Genomic DNA, 14933 nt, shown 5'->3' with positions numbered 1-14933 from the left:
TGCCGTGACCTGCTGTATAGGTAGCAGATGCGGCTTGAGTCTGGCGTGGCTGTGGCTGTGGTGTAGGCCGGCAGCTGCAGCTCCGGGATTGGACTCTTAGCCTGGGAACTTCCATATGCCAACGGTGTGGCCCTAAAAAAAAAAAGAGAGAGAGAGAAAGAAAAAGGGAAAAAGGGAGACACACAGACCCATGCAAACATCAGCACACGGGGACAGAGTGGCAGGGAGTCTGAGGTGTACAGTTAGAGAGAGAGGCGCTGTGGGAGAGAGGGAGCCCTGCCCTGACCCCAGCCCTTCCGCAGAGTCCCGCTGAAGAAATTAAAGTCCATCCGTCAGGCCATGAAGGAGAAGGGCCTGCTGGAGGAGTTCCTCAAGACCCACAAGTACGACCCCGCCCAGAGGTACCGCTTCGGCGACTTCAGCGTGGCCTTGGAGCCCATGGCCTACTTGGAAGTGAGTCCTGACCCTTCCCAAGGCTCCTGAGCTCCCTGCTGCCAAAGGCTGAGGGCCAGGCCTGGGCTGCAAGCGGCACCCTCTCATCTGGCCCCCGGGGCCTGCCCCCTTCTCCCAGACCTGCCAGCCTGGAGACTCGATGGCCCAGCAGTGCCTGGGAGGGGCAGTGGCTGCCCTGGCAGCTAAGTCCACAGAGACCTCTGCAGCTGCCCTGCGCAGGCTCAGGCAGAGGGTCTGGGGGTTCTGGGCAAGCGTGGAGGGCAGGCTTGGGCCCCTGCTTCTGGTGTGGGCTGTGGGGCAGGGGCTGGTCACGCTGCCATTCTGCCCACGAAGAAGGCTAGGCCTGAAGGTCCCTGGGTCCCCCCAGGGCTAACTGGCCTGCCCTATGCCCGCCCCCCCAGGCTGCCTACTTTGGCGAGATCAGCATCGGGACCCCACCACAGAACTTCCTGGTCCTTTTTGACACCGGCTCCTCCAATCTGTGGGTGCCCTCTGTCTACTGCAAGAGCCTGGCCTGCAGTGAGTGCTGGGCTGGGCAGGGGAGGGTAATGACACCCTCTGGGGAAGGGCCATGCTGCCTAAAGATTGCTGGGGGCGGGGCTTCAGTCCTGAAAGGGCCCAGAGACTCGGCCAGGGTCACACGGCATGCCCAGGCCACGGGGAAGAAGCTGGGCACGGAGCTGGGTGGCCCCTCTGCCTTCCTCGCTCCCCAGTACATATTCGTTGGTCCCACTCCGGCCCAGCCCAGCCCTTCTGCCCGGTGCTGTTCACTGTGGGCGATGCCATCCATCCCTCTCGGTGCTACGACACTTTTCCCATGATGCAGGGTTGTCTCTGAGGGATGCGGGAGAACAGTACAGGTGTGGTCTCCCACTTGTATTTGTTTGTCTGTTCGTTTGTCTTTTTAGGGCCACACCTGCGGCATAGGGAAGTTCCCAGGCTAGGGGTCCAATTGGAGCTGCTGCTGCTGGCCTACACCACAGCCACAGCAACGTGGGATCTCAGCCGCATCTGCACTGTATGCCACGGCTTGCGGCAATGCTGGATCCTTAACCGATTGAGAAAGGCTAGGGATTGCACCCACATCCTCATGGATTCTAGTTACGTCTTAACCTGCTGAACCACAATGGGAACTCCTGTAGCTGTGTTTGGAGATGTTCACTCCTGGGGTTGCCTTGGTCCCTATCAAAGCCTTGGGGTTTGGGTCTTGACACCTCTAGACCAGAAGGCACCCGCACCCCCCCCAACGCCGTTGGCCCCACGCTTGGCTATCACAGGATCTTGGCGTGGCTGGCTACTTGGGGTGAGGGGAGGCTCAGGAAGGCACAGATGCCCCAGCAGCACCCCTCTGTCTGATGAGTCATCTCTCGGCCCTCACCGTGTGTCAGATCTGCTGGGGGCCGGGGAGACGGAGGTAAATTCTATACAACCTGCCCACAGGGAGGTCACTGTCCTAGGGTGTCTCAAGATTCTGGCCGTCAGAGCATTAGAGGGGGCTTCAGGGTCAGGGCTGGCCAGTTCTTTTGGACCTTCCAATGTCAGGGACATCAGCTGGCCACCTCCTGACTCAGTGGCGGGGGTGGGATGTGGGCCCTAGACGTCAGCACAGGCTGGGAGACAGTGGAGGAGCCCTGCAGGTCTGAGCGTGGCCCAGCCTGACTTCCAGAATCTTGCCTCCCCTGCAGCCACCCATGCCCGCTTCAACCCCAGCAAGTCCTCTACCTACTCCACCGACAGGCAGACCTTCTCCCTGCAGTACGGCAGTGGCAGCCTCACTGGCTTCTTCGGCTACGACACCCTGAAGGTGACCGATGCCCTGGGATGTGGGGAAGGTAGACAGGGCCCCGAGCTGGATTCGAACCTTGTAGGTCTCAGCGTCTGATGATGGAGAGACTTAGATGGAGGCCCTGAAAAATATGGGAAAACATCTCTGGCACTACAGGCTGGGAAGTCAGTACCATAAAGCCTCATCCATTGGCTCACTGAACCCTCACAGAGGGGTATCGGGGGTCAGGCACTGAGGGGACCATGGTGGTTGGGGTGACCTGGTCCTTTTCCTGAAGGAGCTTAGAGCCTCGGGATGGAGGCAGCTGCAGCAGCCAGGAATGGCTCCTTAGAAGAGCAGGTAGCTTGTGCAAACCTGTCAAGAAGGGAAGAAGCAGAGGCCAGGGAGGAAGAGAGATCAGACCCTTGAGGGGTCTAGGTGGGGGCCAGTCTGGGGGAGGTGGGTGGAGTGACATGTGTCCCCTCCCATCCTGTGTCTCCTCCAGATCCAGAGCATCCAGGTCCCCGACCAGGAGTTCGGCCTGAGTGAGACAGAGCCAGGTACCAGTTTCCTGTATGCCCAGTTCGATGGCATCATGGGCCTGGCCTACCCCGACCTGTCTGCGGGTGGGGCCACCACTGCCATGCAGGGCCTCCTGCAGGAGGATGCGCTCACCAGCCCAGTCTTCAGCTTCTACCTCAGCAAGTAAGAACCGCCCAGCCCCCCTCAGCCCTGCCACCGGGGACGACTGGGGCTGGTCACTTTGGGGTTTGGAGGTCTCCCAGCCATCGTGCAGCAGGGCCTTTCCTCCTGGGCTTCTGACTCTTCCCCACTTCCTGAGTCTGTCCCTGGCCCCCATGGCCTCTACTTTGACTCCTCTCTCTTTTTTGTCTTTTGTCTTTTTAGGGTCGCACCCACGGCATATGGAAGTTCCCAGGCTAGAGGTGGAATAGGAGCTGCAGTTGCCGGCCTACACCACAGCCACAGCAACGCCAGATCCTTAACCCACTGAGCAAGGCCAGGGATCGAACCCACATCCTCATGGATGCTAGTCATGTTCGTTAGCGCTGAGCCACGACAGGAACTCCTTCTTTGTGTTTCTTGGCCCAGACAAAACCTCTCCCTCCTCTGGCTGAACTCGGCTTTGAGTACAGCTGCTGATCCTCAGCACCTCTTGGCCTTACCTCCTGCCCGGAGTCTGGGTCAGCTCCTTTACCCCTGACCAAATGTTTTCCATCCGGACACCTCTTTTGTGTAGTAATTTATTGCTTGCAGATCCTTGGATCTATTGTTCTACCAGATCCTGGAAGCTTCAGGTTCAAGTCCAGGTCCACCACGAACTCCTAACACGCTGTTATCCTTACCACAAACACAGCCAATGGCGGTTATTTATTTTTTTATTTTTGTTTGTTTGTTTTTTAGGGCCAAACCTGCGGCATATGGAGGTTCCCAGGCTAGGGGTTGAATTGGAGCTGCACCTGCCGGCTTACACCACAGCCACAGCAACACCAGATCCGAGCCGTGTCTGCGACCTACACCACAGCTCGTGGCAGCGCCGGATCATTAACCCACTGAGCGAGGCCAGGGGCTGAACCTGCAATCTCATGGTTCCTAGTCGGATTTTTGCTGTGCCACGACAGGAACTCCCGTGGTTATTTATGAGGCTGGGTCTCAGAGCCAAGTGGTGGGAAGGGGTGTGTGGCCTGGGATGGACTTTTCCTTGTGTGCTCTCCAAAATAGACAGCCCCCTTCTGGAGACAGTCAACAGCTACTCTTTGGGGCTTAATTATTTGAATCTGACTTTCGACAATATTATCCTGTCACTAATGTTGCTGACCTCTGTTTACAAGTACTCTGAGTCTTGCCTTTAGGAGCTTCGATTCATCTACTGTCTAACAGGGGTGGCGGGGGCGGGGGGGTGGGCTCTCTTCTACCCAGGCCCTACCTGCCTCCAATCCCAGCAGAAAAGTAACAAGCCGGGCCCGGGTCTGGCTCCGCATTGACAGGCTCCACCAGCAGCATGAAGTGAAAGGGAGAGGAGAAGGCAGCACGGGGCAGGGTCGGGGCCAGACGACCAGCAGCTTCCCCAGGGGCAGCACTTTTCAGAGCAGCAGCATCGGGGAGCCTACAGTACTGGGAATTCCAAGCTCCAGTCAAAGATGAGGGGATTCAGCCTCTTCCCCTCAGGAAGCCCCAGTCTGAGGGGAGACACAGCCCTGTTCCCAGCGAGCCCCTGTCTGAGGGGAGACACAGCCCTGCCTCAGGGAGCCCCCGTCTGAGGGGAGACACAGCCCTGCCCTCGGGGAGCCCCCGTCTGAGAGGAGACACAGCCCTGCCCTGAGGGAGTCCCCGTCTGAGGGGAGACACAGCCCTGCCCTGAGGGAGCCCCAGTCTGAAGCCTGGGGCAGGACCTCTGTTTTCCTCTGGGGGTGACGTCTCAACAGGGAAGACTTTTTCCACAGCCACTCCCTGACTCACCTTTCACTTTACCTCCCGCAGCCAGCAGAGCTCTCAGGACGGGGGAGAACTCGTCTTGGGGGGTGTGGACAGCAGCCTGTACACCGGTCAGATCTACTGGGCCCCCGTCACTCAGGAGCTATACTGGCAGATTGGCATCGAGGAGTGAGTCTGTGTTGGGACCTGGGGATGTGGGCACTTCCTGTCACACACACACTGCTGGGGGGTGGGGACAGAGGACCCTGGAGGCCTGCGCCCGAAAAGTCAGAGCTGACGTCAGCTGGAGTGTCAAGGCCCAGGTCAGCCTGGAGAAGACAGGTGGGGTGGGGACAGCATAGGAAGCAGCGGGACTTGGATCCCCAGACATTTCAGACCCTGTAGTCCGACTCTAGGGATGTCGAGATTAGAAACTGGGGTCTCTGGGTGTGTGTGTGTGAGGTAATTTGTTCAAAGTACTTACAAAGAATTAGGAGCCCTGGCCTTCAGCGTTTCTGGAACCATCCTCGGAGCCTTTTTTTTTTTCTTTTTTTTTTTTTTTGTCTTTTAGGGCTGCACCTGTGGCATATGGAGGTTCACAGGCTAGGGGTCCAATCGGAGCTGTAGCCGCCGGCCTACACCACAGCTCACGGCAACGCCAGATCCTTAACCCACGGAGCGAGGCCAGGGATCGAACCCGCAACCTCATGGTTCCTAGTTGGATTTGTTTCCGCTGCGCCACGATGGGAAGTCCCATCCTTGGAGCTTTTAAGAAAGAGATTCCAGGAGTTCCCGTCGTGGCGCAGTGGTTAACGAATCCGACTGGGAACCATGAGGTTGCAGGTTCGGTCCCTGCCCTTGCTCAGTGGGTTAACGATCCGGCGTTGCCGTGAGCTGTGGTGTAGGTCGAAGACGCGGCTTGGATCTCGCGTTGCTGTGGCTTTGGCGTAGGCCAGTGGCTACAGCTCCGATTCAACCCCTAGCCTGGGAACCTCCATATGCCGCGGGAGCGGCCCAAGAAATAGCAACAAAAAAGACAAAAGACAAAAAAAAAAAAAAAAAAAGAAAGAGATTCCATGGCCATTCAGGTGGCCTTTGACAGACTCTGCTATGAAGCCAGGGGGTGGCTGGATTGGCCTCTGCAGAGTCCGTATCTTCCTGAGGTGCCCGTTGATCCTCTGGCTGTCCCCCGACCCCCAGCTACCCTGAGCTGGGAGGTGCTGACGCCCCCCATCTCCTCACTGTCCAGGTTCCTCATTGGTGACGAGGCCTCTGGCTGGTGCTCTGAGGGCTGCCAGGCCATTGTGGACACCGGCACGTCTCTGCTCACCGTGCCCCAGGACTACCTGAGTGACCTCGTGCAGGCCACGGGGGCCGAGGAAAACGAGTATGGAGAGGTGCGTGTGGCGGAGGCGTGGACAGCCAGGGGGCAATTGTGCTTGCTGCCGGGAGCACCAGAATAGCCTGATTCTTGGCCTCCATGCTTCTAGCCGCCCCAAGGCTGGGATGCCTGGGGCCGGGGGCTCCTGGGGGCCTGAAGGCTGATTCATGGGGCCAGATGCTTGTGCTTAAGGGGTGTGAGGAGGTCACTACTAGGCTGGATTTCCCTGAGCTTCAGCCCCTGAGAGGAAAGAGGTTAAACCCCCACCGGGCTTCGTTGTAAGAGCGGAGTAACTAGAATGTGAGGCCAGGTCTGTGAGTGACTAGGGACAACCCTTCAATCCATACCTCTGTCACCTCCACAGATCCCCAACCCCTCCTGAGCGCACCCAAGGTTTGCCTAATGAATGCATTCCTTGGTTGCACAACTATAAATTTGATAAACTTCATTGAATTAAAAAAAATAATAATGCATTCCCACGCACACTGGTGGATGGATGGGCTTTGTGGGGGAAATTCAGGCCAGAGGCATGTTTTGGGAGAAAGATGCTCAGTTCTCCCCACATCCCACCCACTGTATGCGCACCCTCATGTATAAAAACAGCATTATTGGTGATGTAACTTCTAATCCACACGCGGGCCTGCGGCTCAGGTCTGGGACCACAGGGGCTGAGGTGGTGGGGCTGGTGGGGACTCTCAGGGGGGAGATGAGGCAGCTGGGCCCTGCTCCTCTCTGCAGTTTCTCGTGGACTGTAAAGACATCCAGAGCCTGCCCACCTTCACCTTCATCATCAATGGTGTGGAGTTCCCTCTGCCACCCTCCGCCTACATCCTCGAGGTAAGTCCTGGCCCTGTGCAAGCTGAGCCAGTGGGGACACCGTCAGGGTGGGAGGAGGGGGATGAGGAGTCAGAAATGATTGGGTTCCTTATCTGTGTCATTTCTCTCCTTCCTTCTTCTTCTTCTTCTTCTTCTTCTTCTATTTTTTTTTTTTTTGTTTGCTTTTTAGGTCTGCACTTGTGGCATATGGAGGTTCCCAGGCTAGGGGTCAAATTGGAGCTGGAGCTGCAGCCACTGCCCTACGCCACAGCCACAGCAATGCGGGATCTGAACCGCATCTTTGACCTACACCACAGCTCACAGCAATGCTGGATCCTTAACCCACTGAGTGAGGCCAGGGATCGAACCTGCGTCTTCATGGATACTAGTCAGATTCGTTTCCACTGCACCACAACAGGAACTCCTCCTCCTCTTCTTCTTTTTTTTAATAGCCGTGCGGAAGTTCCCAGTTCAGGGATCAAACCTACATCCCTGCAGTCAGCGACCTGATCCACTGTGGTCGGATTCTTAAGCCCACTGCATCACAGCAGGAGTTTCTACCTGCACCATTTCTTGACGCCTTGCGGCACTGATTTCGTTTCTCCACTCATTGAGTCTAAACCCCCTTCTCTGGAATGAGGCTGTGAAACAGCAGCATGTCATCTATTATTAATAATTATTATTAATTTGTGGGGCGGGGGCCTGAGGCCCAGCTGCCTCACTGACTAGGGTCAGCCACTGAGTGAAGCACTTAACGTCATCCTGCTCACACATCACAGCATTCAGTGAGGAAGGCACTAATTTCTATTTTACAAGTAAAAACCTGGAGGGTCAGAGAGGTTAAGTAACGGACCCCAGGCTGCACAGCTGATCAGGGCAAAGTCAGGTTTGAACCCGAGTTGGTCTGGTTCCAAGGCTTTCCATGAAGCTGACCTGCTCCAAATCAGGAGCAGGAGGGGGTCAAGGAGGTCCCCCCAGAGGGAGGGCCATGGCAGCCTGCTCTCACCTGTGCCAGAATCTCCCACCAGGCCTGGCTGTGGCAGCTCAGCTGGCCTGTGAGCCTTCCAGAAGCTCTAGCTGGCCTGTTTCTGCATCTGGGCCGCTGGTCTGGGGCTCTGGGTTGAGCGGTGCCATCTACGGGTGAGCAGGTGTCTGAGCGTCGCTCTTCTGTGTTGTGCAGGAGGACGGCTTCTGCATGGTGGGGGTCGAGCCCACCTACGTGTCCTCCCAGAATGGCCAGCCCCTGTGGATCCTCGGGGACGTCTTCCTCAGGTCCTACTATTCCGTCTTCGACCTGGGCAACAACAGGGTGGGCTTCGCCACCGCTGCCTAGACTCAGCCCCTGGACACCTGGGTCCCCTTTTCCTTCTCGGCACCCCACCCTACAGGGGGTTCTCTCTGCACTTCCTTACTGCATTCAGCCTTCCTTCTCTGGACTCTGGACTTGCTCTAACAATAAATCATTCTTCTCCATGCTGACCAGCCTGTTGTTTCTAGAGGGCAGGTGTGGCTGCATGGCAGCTCTTGGTCTCAGGGAATGGGGGGAATGAGAGCCAAGGGCCAGTTGGCTCCTGCTGGATCATGGTCTCCCCAAGTTTCTAGGAGGTTTGCAGTGGGGCACTGATGTTCTCAGGGAAATAGGGCAGAAGGTAGGGCCTGGGGATGGGCCCCGTATCCCTCAAAGCTTGGAAGTCCACAGTGTCTCTCCGGAGAGGGAAGACAGTGGCCTTTAAGCAGGGTGTTCCTTTGTAATGGACAATCCAATGCTCTGCACTTTACCAAACGACCACCCGAGTGACCCCAGGCATGTGTACTAGCAGTGTGACTAGAGGGCCAACGTCTCCTAAATCTAGGCCGCCTCCTTCTTATCTATGGTCAGGTTTGCACTAGGAGTTTTCAGAGGAAGGCTGGATGCTGATGTGCACTTGTAACTGTCATGGGTCCTTTAGGGAGGTGGCTGATGGCACCAGAACCTGTTTCCAGGAGGGTTTCCAAAGATCTGGGTTGAGTCAAGCTGATCATATCTTCACTCAGACTCCTATGTCCCAGGGCCTGGCTCTTAACCATGGACTTTGCTACTTGAATTACATGAAAATGAAAATCAAGCCTTTTTGTTCTAACCACATGAGCAAGAGGTCTTGTCCTTCTGGACATCATCCTTGTAATCCTTAGGACATGGGGTGGGGTGGGGGGACAAGATGGTATGGAGAGGAGGAGAAAGCAGAGAATGATAGATAGCTCAGTATCCTGTAACTTCCAGCAGGCAGGAAATTTCTGTTCGGCCACATGGCGGTGGTGGTGGTGGTGGTGGTGGGGTACCTACAAGACTGGGCTAATGAGGTCTATGTGGGAAGAGGGTATAAATGGAGAACTCATGGGAGGGGAGGTGGGCTCAATTTTACAGTCATATTTCCTTCACCACACTGACCAAACTTGTCCCTTATGCTCAAGATCCAGGCCTGGTACCCCACTCCAAACTAGGAGGGAAACTGAGGTTTGACAGAGAGGGTTTCTATGGCAACAGCACACCATCTGGAACTCTACAACTAATTTTCCTAGACTCCTGCTGTAGGCCTCTCCTTGGGGGTCAGATGGGCCACAGGGTGTACTGTAGTAAGCTGTGGTTCGGACATCACTTACTGAAAAGAGAAAGAAAACTTGCACAAGGGATAGAAACGAATTGGAACAAAGTTTCCAAATTAAATGCCAAGTCCCTATAGGAGGCTGGACTAGAGCGGTACTACAAATCCCGGCGTGCCTATCGGAGCCGCAGGGAGGACTACATTTCCCAGCGGACATCGCGGCAGGCCGGCGAGGGGCGGGGCGGGGCGGGGCGGGGCGGGGCCGCAGTATCCGATGCTGCCCTCTGCCGGGCGCGGCGGGAAGTGGATGCCGAGTGACAGCAGGAGCCCCGGCGCCGGGCGCGGGGCTCGGTGACAGCGGAGGCGGCGGCCGCAGGCTGGACGTAGGGAGAGGCGGCGGCGCCGACTGCAGAGGGAAGGGCAGACTGGGCGGGCCTCCCTAGTGGCGCGGAGCCGGAGGAGCCCGGGAGGGGGCGGCCGGCGCAGCTCACGGGCCGGACACCTGAACTTGGGACAAGTTGCCAGAGCCGCGGGGCGCGGGAGGCGGACGGATTGACCTTCAGAGATAGGTGAGCGGTACCAGGGGGCAAGAGGTGAGCGGAGGGCCCGGAACCCCCGACCCAGGCTCCCCTGCTCCGATCCCGTGGGTCCGGGAGACAGGTGGGTGGGTGGGGGTGTCGTCTAGAAAGGGGAGCGAGACCGTGTGCGCCGCTCTGCCACCCGCCCCGCTGTCTGTCTAGCCCGGGACGCCCGGCGCATGGCCGGGGCGGCGCTGCCCGCGGTGCTCGGGAGCCCCTCCAGCCCCTCCCTTCAGGCCTGGGCCGGGGGGCGGCTTCTCTGAGACCTTATGTAACCAGGCGGGAGGGGCCGGGGCGGGCATGGGCCTTCCCGGCCCGGGAGCTGGGAGTCTAAGGGGCGGGAGGCGTGGGAGTGAACTTGCAAGAAGTTTGAGGGCGTGTGGGCCCTGCGCCCACTTCTTCTCCACCGGACGCGGCTGGGGCGGGTGGCACGGGGGAGGGAGCCGGAGGTAGGGGAGGTGTGCGGGGGACGAGTCCGGCCAGGCCAGGCCCTGCCTGGATGGTCCGGGGAGTGGGAGGGCCGGAGCGGCGCCACGCCCCGGGGGCTGGGCTGCTGGGGGGGGGGTGGTGGAAGTACCATCTCTCCCTCCCTTCCCGTCCCTTCCTCCCCCTCGTCTCTAGAAGAAGCCGCCCCTACCCGCGTCCTGTGGCATCCCCGAGCGCCGTCTTTTTCTCCCTCTTGCGTTATTCCATGACCTTAGGGGACCCCAACCCCAGAGCTCACCCACCGCGCGCCCCGGATTCTGCCTTCCCTGGAACTCCCAGCCATCTGCCCGCCTTCCGAGTACCCCCCCTCCGTCTCAGTCCCGAATCCCGGAAAACACGCCCCCTTCCCCCGAGTCCCTGAGTCCGCACCGCCCAACCCGAGGCTGTCCCGCCCCCAAGTCAGCGCTCCTTCTCCCCCCTCCCGGTACCCCGATCAGCTAATCGGCCGCAGCACGGGCGGTCGCCTCCTCGAAGGGAGCGGGCTGATGCCAGCTAGGCGCCCCCGCCCCTCGGCCCCCTCCCGCCCGGGGTTCTGGCTTCACGCACGGCTGCCCCGAGCTGCTCAGGGTTGCGCGAGCAGGTTCGCGCCGCAGCCGCCTGGTGCGCCCCAGCCCCGCGCCCAGGGAGAGAGAGGGAGGGCGCTCGGGGCGGGGCTCGTCTGCGCGAGCGCCCGCACAGCCCAGGGCTCCCCCACTCTCTCCTCATTTCAGCCAGCACCTCACCGCCGAGTATTTCTCCGATGCCCGATCCGCGCCTGCCGTCCTCCCCCCTCCCCCACGTCCGTTCTGGGGGATGGTTCTGAGCGAACAGTTTCTGGGCTAAACTTTAGCGCTTTGGCTTAGCGTTCCCTGAGGAAGTGTCCGTAAATTGCCGCCCAGCTCCCACCGCCTCCCACCCTGAATGAGGGGTGCTTAGTCGAGTGAGGAAGAGGTCAAGGCTGGGGCAGGCCTCCCCGGTGATACCTCTGAGATGTGGGCTCAGGACCTTCCTGGCTGAAATTGCACTGGCCCAAGACCTGGCATCCTTGGGTAACTAGGGGTGGAGGGGGAGGTAGGGGGTTGGTCTCTGGTGTCCTCCAGGGCTGCCACCTGCAGGTCCCCGCAGATCAGAATGCAGTTCTTGGGTCCTTGGCTTGTTCCCCCTGAGCCCTTCACTGTGCCCAGCCTGAGACAGCCCCCAGGCCCTGCCCTCAGGGAGGTCACAGTCTGGGAGCCAGCCAACCAGCACTAGTTACAGGCTGGCCAGAGGAGGCCATAGCAGGGAAGGGCTGGCTGCCTTCAGCCCTACCTACCGGGTGGTCTGAGGTGTGCTGGGACCATGCCTCAGTTCCCCGGGCTTGGGAACAGTAGCAACTCTCTCGGTCCCCTTCTTTCTGCCTGCGTCCTGGGAAGGGAGAGCTGGGAAGCAGAGAGTGTAAATGAATGACTGTTTGGGGTGACTCTGCGCTCTGCTTGTCTGGGAGGGCAGCCAACGTTGCTTACAGTTTACAAGGCCGGTTCCAGCTGCAGTGCTGTTTTGCCCTCAGCTCTGCTCTCTGAAAGGCAGCCAGATGGGAACCCGGGTCTCCTGGTTCCAGGCCCCGTGGAGAGGGTGCTGGGGTTGGGGACACCTCCTCAGGTGATCTCTCCATCTGCGGGCTGATGGCCTGGTCACTCACAGTCAGAGGTGGCGAGGAGGGCCGGCCAGGGCTGGCAGGAGCCCAGCTAGGGTTCTGGGGTGATGGAGGTTCCCCGTCTCACCCCCAGTGGCCAGTGAAGCCTCCCTTTCCGCCTCTCAGCTGGAAAGCAGGTGGGAGGGGCCTCCCACCCCTCAGGCCTGGCTGCCCTTTGAGGGTCTGGCTTCTGGCCCCATCCCTCCTGGGGTTCTGTTTATGGCTGTAATTGCATCATTAGACAGAGTTTATGGAGTTACTTAGCACCTGCCCCCACAGGGAGTGGCCCAGCCATCCCCTGGCTTCTGTCTCTTCCTTTTCAAAGTCAACTTGGTTTCTGCCTGCAGCAGGGGTTTCCCCAACCGCAGCTGGCATGAAAGCCAGGTTGGGCCTTTGTCCTAGGGATGGAAGGCAGTCAGCACTGGGGGCCCAGCATGGGGCTGCCCTGGAGATGACCATGGAAATGGGGTTGGCTTCCTCTGCAGAGGGAGGAAGTTCAGGGTTCCCAGAGCTTCCAGAAGTGTCCATATCCCAGGATACAGTGCTCATTTTTGCGTGTAACGCGTGTATCCTCATCTGAAAAGAGAGAGATAAAATTGCACACACTTGGCAGGTGACTTTGAGGAGCCAGGTGCCTGGTACATGGTGAGTCCACCGTGCTGCTCTGTATGTCAGGGTGGGATGTGTGCAATTAATGGGAGTTTGCGTGTGTGGTTATGAGATTATAAGTATTTAGGTACATGTATATAGGTGAAGTGTGTCTATGCATGTCTATGTGAGTGTAACAACAACAGAATATTAATAGAATATCCATCCGTCCTCTTTATGCTCTAATAGAGCAATACTGTAATAAAAGTTAGTTATGAACAATAGTTGCCAACATTCATGGTGTATTTAATCTTCAGAATAAGGTAGGGATTATTATCTCGGGTCAGAGAAGTTAGGCGGGGCTGCCTGAAGTCACACAGCCTGAAAATGGTAGGGATTCTAACCCAGGCCCAACTGGTTCCAGAATTCACGTTCTCAGTCCCTGCAGAAGACCCCCTCGGGGTTTTCCAGGCAGAGCAGAGATGTGGTGGTGCCGGAACCTTCTTTTTCCCCACCCGAGGTCTCCAGCTCTGAGCAGGGGTGGGGCTTGCTGAAACCCCTGCCCCAGGACACGCCTGTCTCCTGGCTGCTCTTCTGAGCTGCTGACAGGTGACCAAGGACCCCTGGCAAGAGCTGTCTTGACCGTGTGGGGAGGAGAGGGATTCAGACGAGGCTTCCTGGGTCTCCTTGGATACCTCAAACACTCCCTTGCAATGAAGGCCTCAGCAGGCACTTGTTTAATCAGACATGGAGAAAAGGCTGTGGTGGGAGTGCCCGCAGCTCAGTGGGCTAAGAACCCGACTAGTATCCATGAGGACATAGGTTTGATCCCTAGCCTTGCTCAGTGAGTTAAGGATCCGGTGTTGCCATGAGCTGTGGTGTAGGCCACGGACGCAGCTCAGATCTAGTCTTGCTGTGGCTGTGGTGTAGGCCGGCAGCTACGGCTCCCATTCGACCCCTAGCCTGGGAACCTCCATGTGCCATGGGTGCAGCCCTAAAAAGAGGGGGCAAAAGGGGCTGTGGGGACTCTTGGGTGAGAACGAGACAGCTGTGGCGGAAGATGGAGAAGAACCAGGAGACCCCATGCTGACAGGCTGTGTGTCGAGGGAGGGCCCTGCTTCTCTCAGCCTCTGTTTCAGCACCTGTGAACCTGGATCATCTGTGGGGTCCCCTCGAGGGAGCGCCTTCTACTGGTCTGAGCAAGGCATCCAGACAGGCGAGGCTTCAGAAAGTGGGGGTAGGGTGCAAGGGAGCTGGAGGGTGGGGGGCGGCGGCGAGGGTTGGGGAGGCGCTGAAGTTCATTCAGTAGAGCTTTCACTAAAGCCTGGCCCCATGGAGCGACCAGCCAACTTTCCTTGTGACAGAGCCATAGCCACCCTATATTGAGCACCGGGAGAAGGGTACCCTAGCCAGGGGGGCAGTGGAGAGCACGGGCTCCAGGGCCAGGAACCCCGGCTCTGCACCTGCTAGCTGTGTGACCCTGGGCCAGCTGCTGTGCCTCCGTTTCCACACCTTGAGAGGGACCTGTGGAACAGCACCGACCTAGCAGTGCCCTAGGGAGGGCTAAGTATTTGGCGCTCACTGAGCATCCGGGACTTAGTGCCGGGCTCCAAAAATGTTAATTGTCATAATTAACTCCTGTAACGTATTTATTTCTTTATTTCTCATTTCCAGGTGAGGAAATAGAGGCATAGAGAGCTCTAAGGGAGAAACAAAGACCTATCTATGGGTTATAAACAGCCTCCCCGCCCCTGCCCCCCATGCGTCTAACATCCTCAAGCAAAATGCCTGACGCGGCGGGCTTTGCAGATTCCCGCTGTTCCGCACCCAGCCCCGGTCTCCACAATTAAGATACCAGATTTGGTGATGCCTGCAGCACATCCACCCCTGCCCTGCCCTGCCCTGCCCTGCCCTGCCCCTTGGGACTCCTTGGAGAGCATCTGGCCAGGCCACTTGCAATTGCTCCTGACTGGAGCCCCCACCCCCCACCTCCACCACCGCCCTCCCACTGCCTTCCCCTCCTGCACTCTGCACCAGAGACACCCACCCCAGTGGTCCCATGATCACTAAAGGCAAGATGAAATCCCAGCGATAAGCAGGATCTGGGCCTTACCGTGCCCATAGCAAGTGCTCTGCAGGCTATGGAGTGGTGGGGCAGTGGGTGAAGGCAGAGGGCAGCTGAGAGGGGCAGAAGCAAGAG

General features: G+C 58.3%; 2 protein-coding genes across 7 annotated transcripts in view; both read left to right on the top strand.

Annotated features, from left to right (window-relative positions):
* Nucleotides 1–8327, top strand: part of PGC (progastricsin) — a 28799-nt gene extending 20472 nt beyond the window's left edge. For all 3 annotated transcript variants that reach the window (XM_005665970.4, XM_021098676.2, NM_001444937.1), the window contains 8 exon segments: nt 303–453; nt 855–972; nt 2139–2257; nt 2724–2923; nt 4718–4840; nt 5901–6048; nt 6771–6869; nt 8029–8327. In XM_005665970.4, coding sequence (XP_005666027.1) covers nt 340–453; nt 855–972; nt 2139–2257; nt 2724–2923; nt 4718–4840; nt 5901–6048; nt 6771–6869; nt 8029–8181 — 1074 coding nt within the window. In that variant the 5' untranslated portion in view covers nt 303–339 and the 3' untranslated portion in view covers nt 8182–8327.
* A 1396-nt stretch (nt 8328–9723) lies between these two features.
* TFEB (transcription factor EB) overlaps nt 9724–14933 on the top strand; it is a 49946-nt gene continuing 44736 nt past the window's right edge. For 3 of the 4 annotated variants that reach the window (XM_084968083.1, XM_021098672.2, XM_084968085.1), the window contains exon 1: nt 9724–9999. The gene's annotated coding sequence lies outside the window, so the exon portion shown is untranslated. Of the gene's footprint in view, nt 10024–14933 lie in introns of all 4 variants that reach the window. The other variant, XM_021098675.2, reaches the window with a different exon arrangement.

The sequence above is a fragment of the Sus scrofa genome, chromosome 7, assembly GCF_054392235.1.
Source record: "Sus scrofa isolate SSC_HxYL_T2T_F1_AM1 chromosome 7, Sscrofa_HxYL_maternal_Yorkshire_Landrace_v2.0, whole genome shotgun sequence".
NCBI lineage: Eukaryota > Metazoa > Chordata > Mammalia > Artiodactyla > Suidae > Sus > Sus scrofa.
The sequence above is the reverse complement of the archived record's forward strand: the minus strand, read 5'-3'. Positions and strand labels throughout refer to the sequence as shown.